We start from the raw sequence: 10510 nt of genomic DNA, 5'->3' as shown, positions 1-10510 counted from the left end.
TCTCTGAAGAGTATGAGAGGATCGTCAATCCTGAGAAGGCCACAGAGGACATGAAGCCTGTCAAGATCAAGGAGGAACCTGTGAGCGACATCACCTTCCCTGTCAGTGAAGAACTGGAGGCCGACCTTGCTTCTGGAGACCAGTCGCTGCCCATGGGAGTCCTCGGCACTCAGACCGAGCGCTTCCCATCTAACCTGGAGGTCGAGGCTTCACCACAGGCTTCAAGTAAGAGAGGACAACCTACCCATCTTGATTCTGGGAGATGTGCCAGCCTCAGTACTTCTTGCATTTTAGACTCAAAGGCTGGAGATGAAAGAGCAAAAGTAGGGATGGGCAGGGGAATGGAAAGTCTAAAAAGAAGCATAGTGTCACTGATCTAGAGATACAAACATTCTCGTCCTAATTAGTGAAGAGGGAACTAGCACAGCTTTACAGACATTCTTTGAAATTATTCCTAGTTAGGATGTACATGCAATGTTACTCTCTTCAGTTCAGTTCAGTCGCTGAGTTGTGTCCTCCTCTTTGCAACCTCGTGGACTGCAGCACAACAGGCTTCCCTGTCTGTCACCAACTCCCAGAGCTTGCTCAGACTCATGTCCATTGAGTCAGTGATGCCATCCAACCATCTCATCCTCTGTCATCCCCTTTTCCTGCTGCCCTCAATCTTTCCCAGCATCAGGGTCTTTTCCAGTGAGTCCATTCTTCACATCAGGTGGCCAAAGTATTGGAGTTTCAGCATCAGTCCTTCCAATGAATATTCAGGACTGATTTCTTTTAGGATGGACTGGTTGGATCTCCTTGAAGTCCAAGGGAATCTCAAGAGCCTTCTCCAGTACCACAGTTCAAAAGCATCAATTCTTCGGCACTCAGCTTTCTTCACAGTCCAACTCTCACATCTCTGCATGACTACTGGAAAAACCATAGCTTTGACTAGACGGACCTTTGTTGGCAAAGTAATGTCTTTGCTTCTTAATATGCCATCTAGGTTGGTCATAACTTTCCTTTCAAGGAGTAAATGTCTTTTAATTTCATGGCTGCAATCACCATCTGCAGTGATTTTGGAGCCCAAAAAAAATAAAGTCTGACACTATTTCCCCTATTTCCCCATCTATTTGCCATAAAGTGATGGGACCAGATACCATGATCTTAGTTTTCTGAATGTTGAGTTTTAAGCCAACTTTTTCACTCTGTTTCACTTTCATCAAGAGGCTGTTCTTCTTCCCTTTCTGCCATAAGGGTGGTGTCATCTGTGTATCTGAGGTAATTGATATTTCTCCAAGCCATCCTGATTCCAGCTTGTGCTTCATACAGTCAGACATTTCTCATATACTCTGCATGTAAGTTAAATAAGCAGGGTGACAATATACAACCCTGACATACTCCTTTCCCAATTTGGAACCAGTCTGTTGTTCCATGTCCAGTTCTAACTATTGCTTCCTGACCTGCATACAGATTTCTCAGGAGGCAGGTCAGGTAGTCTGGTATTCCCATGTCTAAGAATTTTCCACAGTTTGTGTGATCCACACAGTCAAAGGCTTTGGTGTAGTCAATAAAGCAGAAATTGATGTTTTTCTGGAACTCTCTTGTTTTTTCAGTGATCCAACAGATGTTGGCAATGTGAACTCTGGTTCCTCTTCCTTTTCTAAATCTAGCTTGAACAACTGGAAGTTCATGGTTCACGTACTGTTGAAGCCTGGCTTGGAGATTTTTTAGCATTACTTTGCTAGCGTGTAAGATGACTGCAATTGTACAGCAGTTTGAGCATTCTTTGGCATTGCCTTTCTTTGGGATTGGAATGAAAACTGACCTTTTCCAGTCTTGTGGCTACTGCTGAGTTTTCCAAATTTGCTGTTACTCTCTTGATGACAGTTAATTCAGCCGACCCAGCTAGGTGGACAGATGGCCTCCTGTTCTCTGTATTCTGGTCTTTCTTGATGCTTGTGCTGAGTTAATTAAGGCAACTTCCAGACAGGTGGAGTAATGTTAATTGCTCAAGGATGTTTGAATAGTTGGGGTTCCTTGGTCAGAGTAGTACCAACAAGTTGAACCTGAAAGGGATTAAAATAGGGCAACTCAATTATAGGCAGCTGGCTGCTTCTTCCAGATAGACTCTGTGATTCCCTTCAGAACCCGATGGCTCAATGATCCCTAAGTCAGAAGGACCGCAAATAATGCTAGACGCTCAGTTCTTTACAGTTTATTTATTTATTTATTGGCTGTGCCATGCAGCATGTGGGATTTTAGTTCCCCGATCAGGGACCAAACCTGAGCCCCCTGCAGTGGAAGTCTTAACCACTGGACTTCTAGGGAAGTCCCAGTTCTTTAGAAATATAAATTATGTCATCAGTGAAGTAATGATGCAAACAGCCAGTCCTTCAGTGTGGCCTAAACAGAATTAGGCCACATTTTCAAAGTACTGGGCAGAGAGCCTTTCACTATGGGAGATGTAATAACCACAGAACAGCATTGCTAGAAGACACAGAGGCAGGAGAACCAGAAAGAAATTCTTGCAGACATAGGGGTCATGTCTCTTTTCAGCAGTCTGGGAACTGCTGCCACCATTTTGTAGTGATCACTAACTTTTCATAATGTGAGAGAGAACCAGGGACCCAAACACAAGGCAGAAAAACAAGACAGCCGCGTAAAAGGACAGGCAAATGTAACACTTGCCCAAGAACCCATGGTTGTGCCTGCCTTTGAACCATGAATATTTCCACCTGCGTAGCTTTACTTTCCCTGGTTTAGGGGAAATGGAGATGGATGAGGTGAGGTAAAGGAAGGGGAGGTAGTGGAAAAGAAGATATTTTGAGTTGGTAACTTTTTGAGCAGAGAATAACAATATATTCTCTAGGCAAGTAGAGAATCAGAATGAAAACTGAGCTCAAAGGCCATCAGCCAGCCCTGGGTGGTGTATGCCACCTGCTTTGTTCCAGCCTTTCTTGCTGCTAGTTAGTTCTGTGTTCTTTTCCATTCCCAGGTACAGAGGTAAATGCTTCCCCTCTTTGGAACTTGGCCCACGTGAAAATGGAGCCTCAAGAGAGTGAAGAAGGCAACGTTTCTGGGCACGGCGTGCTGGGCAGCGATGTGTTCGAGGAGCCAATGTCAGGCATGAGTGAAGCTGGAATCCCCCAAAGCCCTGATGACTCAGACAGCAGCTACGGCTCCCACTCCACTGACAGCCTCATGGGCTCCTCCCCTGTTTTCAACCAGCGCTGCAAAAAGAGGATGAGGAAAATATAAAAGGCAAAGAGGGAGACCTCTTCAGACTTAGAAGACCCAACAGAAACTCTGATGGATTCTAATTTGTTTCCACAAATAATGATTGAACTCTTAAAACACAATGGGTTTTCCTGGTATCAGTGGAGCTGGATTTAACCAAATAAGTCTACTTTTACCTTTTGCATCTAGTTTTTGTTGTTTTCCACAACCAAGCCACCTTTCACAGATATCACACCGGGATGGTGATCCAGAGACCAAAACAGTGTCCCTGACTTGTCTTTACCATGTGACAAGTGACTTAGCTTCTCTCAAGCTGTTTCTCTTGCACAACCAAGAAGAATCACACTGGGTCTGGCCTACACTGCAGGGATATTATGAAGATGAAGATGTTATTAAGCTTCACAGCTGTGCTTGAACAGACTCACATATATGCTGATATCAGATGTCAATTTTTTTCTTTTAACTTGCTTCATTTTTGGTTCAAGTCATTGGGAATCCAATGGAAATAGCTAAACATTGCACAGCTTATCTATCAGTAGTCTTTTTTCTGTTTCTGCTGCCCACAGAATCTCCTGTGAAATCACAGCAGTCTGTGAACAGCCTTTTTGCTTATCCAAATAGCCCTCTCCCATCTCAACCATATATTTTTCTTCTTCCTTCTCTAGACTTAGTCCATGTATTCCAATCCTCTTTATTTCCAGTCAGATTTTTTTTTTTTTAACATTGGGTTGGCCAAAAAAGTTCATTCAGGCTTTTCCATATGCTATAGAAAAACCCAAACGAACTTTTTGGGCAACCCAGTATTTTCAGCATGTACATTTTTCAGTAGCTCTTTTCATTTTCTCCTTTTTGAATGATGAAACTAACTGATGGCTCATCAGAGTCTGCCCGCAATGCAGGAGACCCGGTTCGATCCCTGGGTCAGGAAGATCCCCTGGAGAAGGGAAGGGCAACCTGCACCAATATTCTTGCCTGGAAAATCCCATGGACAGAGGAGACTGGCGGGCTACAGTCCATGGGGTTGCAAAAAGCTGGGACACGACTGAGCGACTAACACTTCCACTTTGTGAATGAAGCAAACAGGACCTGTCCGTAGACAGACTTGTGCCTGTTTCATTTGTTGCATCTGCTTGGCCATCAGAGGACAGTGGTCCATTCCTTTACCAGAATTCTACATCTGCACATTGTACTTCTACTGGATGGGCAGCCTCTAAAAGGCTAACAATATGCACCATTCTGCTTTACATCATGTCCTGAACAGATTGACTGCTGTTACTCATCCATCGCAGTATCTGCCCTACTTGGCATCTGATAGTGTCAATCATTATTTATTAAATACTTGATGTAGCACTGGAATAATCAGGAGTAATTAGCAAATGTGTGCAAGTTAAGTACTGCTGAAGTTTGGTTTGGGGGTGCAGAATACAAGTCTTGTGAAATTTAGAGCACTCTTTTAGTAGACTAGAAATCAAGGCCCATATCACTGAGTGCCTTAAATGTCTCAGGTATTGGGAATAAATACGAATACAACAGCAACAAAATAAGGTTATGATTTAAACTGTTGCCAAAGCATTTATAAGTTTGCTAATTGGACATCCTTGGCATGTTTAAACCTTTCCTGTTCCAGGTTTAGTTTCATTTCCCCTTATTTGCTTCCTTTGTGGCTCAGCTGGTAAAGAATCCGCGTGCAATGCGGGAGACCTGGGTTCGATCCCTGGGTTGGGAGGATCCCCTGGAGAAGGGAAAGGCTACCCACTCCAGTATTCTGGCCTGGGGAATTCCATGGACTGTAGTCCATGGGGTCACAAAGAGTTGGACACAACCGAGCAACTTTCACTTCACTTCACTTCCCCTTATTTACTGATGAAAGTACACATCTGGTGGTTGGTTTCCAGAAAGTAGCCACTTAGTATTTAATTAGTTCACTTAGCAAACATTTATTGAGTACCCATTATGTACTGGGTCCTTTGCAAGGGATATACAGATGAGTAAGACTGTCTCTGCTGTTATGGAGCTTAGGCCAGATGATTTCCTCTTTAATGAAAAAGTATTCAAAGGCACTAGGGAAAAAAACAGGTATGTACAAGTTTGCTGTCCAAGTGGTTCCCTCTTAAAGAACAAATTCAAGTTCTTAGACCAGTGGTTCCCATTAGTTATATAGTATTGAAATTAATACTTTATGTAAAGCAAAATATTTTTATTTTTAGAAGATTTAAATTGAAGAATAGGCACTAGATGGCCAAGGTTCAGGTACTCTGATAAAGAAGGTCATAAGAGCATTGATACCTGAGATTCACCTGGAATTCATCTGGAATTATGCCATAGGCTGTTTGAGTTAGAGCACTGTTCTGAACTTAGCATGCATCAGAATCCCCTGGAGGCCTTTTTAAAATAGACTGCTAGGCCCCACGCCCCACCCCCAGTTTCTGATTTTGGTCTTGAATGTCCCATTTCTGGTAACTTGCCAGATGATGCTGATGCTTCTGTTCCAGAGACCATACTTTGAGAGCCACTGAACTGAAATACAGGTTAGGCAGGAATAAAATGTCTTAAGAGAAATATTACTATGTTTTAAGATACTGTGAAGAATGTGGAGGCGAAGCAAACCCTTACCAGGGCTATTATGCATGGAATGTGCACCTGACCCAAACCCATGCCCTTTGAGTAAATCACTAAGGAAGGACACACTGCATTAAAGTACAATACAAACAGGGCCTGGCTTCATTGCTCATTATTAGGTGTGGTGTGTACACAGAACTTCAGTAAACATCATGTGGCTTTAAATCTCTCTTCTGAACTGAAGTGACTATTTGTGATGATTTTCTTACTTGAAATGATGACAAGCAGGCTTACAACAGAGTGAAAATTAAAAACTCTTTATCTAAGCCACCATCTAAAGTAGAATTCTTACTAACTATGTGTTGCCCACTTTCTTCAGTGAACCTGATGTTCTATAATGAGCTCCCCAGTGGGAGGCAGGTTTCATACTAACATTGACTGGTTGCCAAGGAGACTGCACTGTCATTCTGGACAAGCTCCTGTTTCCTCTCACCCTTTCTGATAAAAAGGAAGGGAACTCATGGTACAAGTTCAAAGGCAAATGCTCAGGAAGTAGAGGCTAGATATCCAGCCTACTAAGTTCTCTGTTTCATCCATCAGTAGCAAAGTATGTGAGTTCAAATGATACAACTTGCAGTTTTAGGCTCAAAGGGATATCAGTGTCAAAAAACAGAATATGCTTCCTTGCATAAATCCGAGGGGAAGGCCAATGGGAATTATTAGCAGGTCCAAATAATCTATTCTGGCTTCATCGCAGTCAGGAAGTTTCACTAGTAAGACAAACTGCTATTCTGAACAAAACCATCCTTTATAGATTGTAGCCCCCAGTCAGAGCTAAAGATAGTCCTTCACACAGAGTTCCAAAATTTTGAAATTTAGAAACTATTTGTTTTTCTTCCAGTACTGTGCCATTGATTCTTGCATAAAATTCTGGAATGCTGGCTCTTCGCGGCTTTCCTCTGTAACTATAAGGAAAAAAGAAGGTGAGTTATTTTCAGACTCTCCCCATTAGACCAGTGGATTAGAGCCACTGTCTCCCATCTATCAGAAATAGTACATGTAACCTTGAACAACATGGGCTTGAACTGCGTGAGTCCCCTTACACACAAACTTTTTTCAGTAGTACATACAGTATTACATAATCCACGGTTGATGAAATCCACAAATGCAGAACCAGAGTCGGAGGGCCAACTATAAGTTAGTTATATGAGGACTGTTAAAACTGTACCAAGGATAATAGGTACCCCAGCCCCTGAGTTGGTCAAGAGTCAACTGTACTCTTGCTAAGACACTCCATGTTCAATTCTCCCAATAAGGAAGTATTTCCTAGAAGCAGGTTCTATTTATCATGTTGCCCAAAATGTACGATTTCTTTGACCAATAGGTGGGGAGATGCTTCCCTCGTAAAGTAACTAAAATGAGATCCCACTCCTACATATTTTTAACTGAGAGTAATGAAAACCTGTGTCCACACAAAAACCTATTAACCAATCTTTATAGGAGTTTATTTACCACAGCTTAAACCTGGCAACAACCCAAATGTCAATTGGCTTGTGAATGGATAAACAAAGGCACATCCACATAATGGAATATTACTAAGCAATTTAAAAAAACATATTACTCATACATGCAATAACATGGAAGGATCACAAAAAGCATTATACTAAGTGAAAAAAGCCAAGTTAAATACTGTGATTCCACTTACATTACATTCTGGAAAAGGCAAAATTATAGGCACAAAAATCATATAAGTGGTTGCCAGAAACTGGTGTAGGGGAAGGGACTAAATAAAAATGGGCATGAGCGAACTTTTAGGGTGATGGAAGTGTTGTGTTTCTTGCTTATGATGGTAATTACTGTAAGACTATATGTATTAAAATTCATCTAACTATATACTTGTGGTGTTAGAGAAGACTCTTGAGAGTCCCTTGGAGTGCAAGGAGATCAAACCAGTCAATCCTAAAAGAAATCAACCCTGAATATTCACTGGAAGGATAGATGCTGAAGCTGAAGCTCCAATACTTCGGCCACCTGATGCAAAGAATGGACTCACTGGAAAAGACCCTGATGCTGCGAAAGAGTGAAGGCAGGAGGAGAAGGGGATGACAGAGGATGAGGTGGTTGGATGGCATCACTGACTCAAGGGACATGAGTTTAAGCAAGTTCTGGCAGTTGGTGATGAACAGGGAAGCCTGGCATGCTGCAGTCCATGGGGTTGCAAAGAGTCAGACACAACTGAGTGACTGAACTGAACTATACACTTTAAAGGAGTGGGATTTATTATTTGTAAATTATACCTCAATAAATAGTATTAAATGAGGCAATTTACATGTTAGCATCCAGCACACTGAAATAAAGAGAGGTTTACCCTTGAGCACAGCAAGGACCTACAAGGGTTGTTTCAAGAAATAGACTCTGTCCACAGTCTATAAAACTATGCCACATAAAACCCTTTAGGGTTTCCAAAGCCATTCTCTCCTCAATGTTACAGTCCCTTCTGACTAATTTAGGTTCACTAAGGCCTCCTGTATTCTTAAAACAATTATAATAAACAATCCTGGGTTCCTCAAAATTGAGTTAGGACCTAAAGATGAGAAGACACAAGACTAAGAAAAGGCCATAATCAAGCTCAGTACTAACCATTCTTGTCGAAGGCCAGGAACTCTCAGTGTATGGAACTCCTTTCTGGTGCTATATCCTTTACCATTTCCTCTCTCCCCTATTACTGGCTGCATGGTTAAAGTCTCTCAATAACAGAAAGCTCCAGGCAAACAATGAGAGGATAAGCAGTTGTTCTGTTTTCATGAGTCACCTCAGCCACCTCTCACCTCTGTGGTCAATATCATCAGTATCACTGTCTGCTTCCTCATCCTCTTCATCCAAGGTTCCCCGAGTCAGGATCAAATCAGAAGGGTCCAGCACAGGAGATGAGCTGCCTGCATGTAAAATACTATCAGCAGCATATCAGGAACACAGGCCTCCTCAAAAGGGTAATTTTGAATCAGTAAGTAACTATGATTAAAAATTGGCAGGATGAAAGTGATCATGATAAAATGCAGTATCTTCTCTCTTCTAAATGTACTGTTCATACCATTAAACATTTCTACACTAGTTTATTTCACAAAGTGCCAGTAACCCAAGAAGTCTCATTTTTAAGTTGAGGAAAAACTCAACTCTCAAGAAGCTTGTCTTAGTAGTAATGTCATTTGTTTTTACTAGCTCTCAGCTTGAAAGCAGCTATGGTTTTTCCTATGAAGGCTAAAGACATGTGAGCAGACCCAGTGTGCTGGTAAGTCCAAAGTAAAAGTGTGGAGTGTTCAGGAAACTTCCTGATGGAAATTTAAGTTCAGAGAGGGTCTGAAGAGAACAGAGGGTGAAATGACAGAGGAGCTGAGTATTTTTCAAGAAAAGGAGAATTTATGATAAAAACCCTCCAGAAGACAGGCAGAGAAAGAATACCTCAACATAATAAAAGCCATATATGAATGATAAACCCACAGCGATCATTATCCTCAATGGTGAAAAATTGAAAGCATTTCCCCTAAAGTCAGGAACAAGAGAAGGGTGCCCACTCTCACCACTACTATTTAAGATAGTTTTGGAAGTTTTAGCCACAGCAATCAGAGAAGAAAAAGAAATAAAAGGAATCCAGATTGGAAAAGAAGAAGTAAAACTCTTACTGTTTGCAGATGACATGATCCTCTACATAGAAAATCCTAAACACTCCACCAGAAAATTACTAGAGCTAATCAATGAATATAGTAAAATTGCAGGATATTAAATTAACACACAGAAATCCCTTGCATTCCTATACACTGAGAAAACAGAAAGAGAAATTAAGGAAACAATTCCATTCACCATTGCAATGAAAAGAATAAAATACTTAGGAATAAATCTACCTAAAGAAACAAAAGACCTATATATAGAAAACTATAAAACACTGATGAAAGAAATCAAAGATGACACAAATAGACGGAGAAATATACCATGTTCATAGATTGGAAGAATCAATATAGTGAAAATAAGTATACTACACAAAGCAATCTATAGATTCAATGCAATCCCTATCAAGCTACCAACGGTATTTTTCAGAGAACTAGACCAAATAATTTCACAATTTGTATCGGAAATACAAAAAGCTTCGAATAGCCAAAGCAATCTTGAGAAAGAAGAATGGAACTGGAGGAATCATCCTGCCCGACTTCAGACTATACTAAAAAGCTACAGTCATCAAGACAGTATGGTACTGGCACAAAGACAGAAATATAGATCAATGGAACAAAATGGAAAGCCCAGAGATAAATCCTCACACCTATGGATACATTTTCTTTGACAAAGGAGGCAAGAATATACAATGGAGAAAAGACAATCTCTTTAACAAGTGCTGGGAAAACTGGTCAACCACTTGTAAAAGAATGAAAATAGAACACTTTCTCACACCATACACAAAAATAAACTCAAAATGGATTAAAGATCTAAACGTTAAGACCAGAAACTATAAAACTTCTAGAGGAAAACATAGGCAAAACACTATCTGACATAAATCACAGCAGGATCCTCTATGACCCACCTCCCAGAGTAATGGAAATAAAAGCAAAAATAAATAAATGGGACCTAATTAAACATAAAAGCTTTTGCACAATGAAGGAAACTATAAGCAAGGTGAAAAGACAGCCTTCAGAATGGGAGAAAATAATAGCAAATGAAACAACTGACAAAGAATTAATCTCAA

At 40.9% G+C, this 10510-nt stretch overlaps 2 protein-coding genes across 2 annotated transcripts in view; one reads left to right on the top strand and one right to left on the bottom strand.

Annotated features, from left to right (window-relative positions):
- The window catches only part of SUPT7L (suppressor of Ty 7 (S. cerevisiae)-like), a 12962-nt gene extending 8364 nt beyond the window's left edge, over window positions 1-4598 (top strand). Inside the window, exons 6-7 of the mRNA XM_010840661.1 lie at window positions 1-225; window positions 2978-4598. Of these exons, the coding sequence (XP_010838963.1) occupies window positions 1-225; window positions 2978-3240 (488 nt within the window). The 3' untranslated portion in view covers window positions 3241-4598. The remainder of the gene's footprint in view (window positions 226-2977) is intronic.
- Window positions 4599-5136: 538 nt separating this feature from the next.
- The window catches only part of GPN1 (GPN-loop GTPase 1), a 23745-nt gene continuing 18371 nt past the window's right edge, over window positions 5137-10510 (bottom strand). Inside the window, exons 13-14 of the mRNA XM_010840660.1 lie at window positions 8607-8714; window positions 5137-6743 (exon numbers count right to left, since the gene is read on the bottom strand). Of these exons, the coding sequence (XP_010838962.1) occupies window positions 6661-6743; window positions 8607-8714 (191 nt within the window). The 3' untranslated portion in view covers window positions 5137-6660. The remainder of the gene's footprint in view (window positions 6744-8606; window positions 8715-10510) is intronic.

This window comes from Bison bison, unplaced genomic scaffold, assembly GCF_000754665.1.
Source record: "Bison bison bison isolate TAMUID 2011002044 unplaced genomic scaffold, Bison_UMD1.0 scf7180017864145, whole genome shotgun sequence".
NCBI classification, from domain to species: domain Eukaryota; kingdom Metazoa; phylum Chordata; class Mammalia; order Artiodactyla; family Bovidae; genus Bison; species Bison bison.
This window is presented reverse-complemented; position numbering and strand designations above follow the sequence as displayed.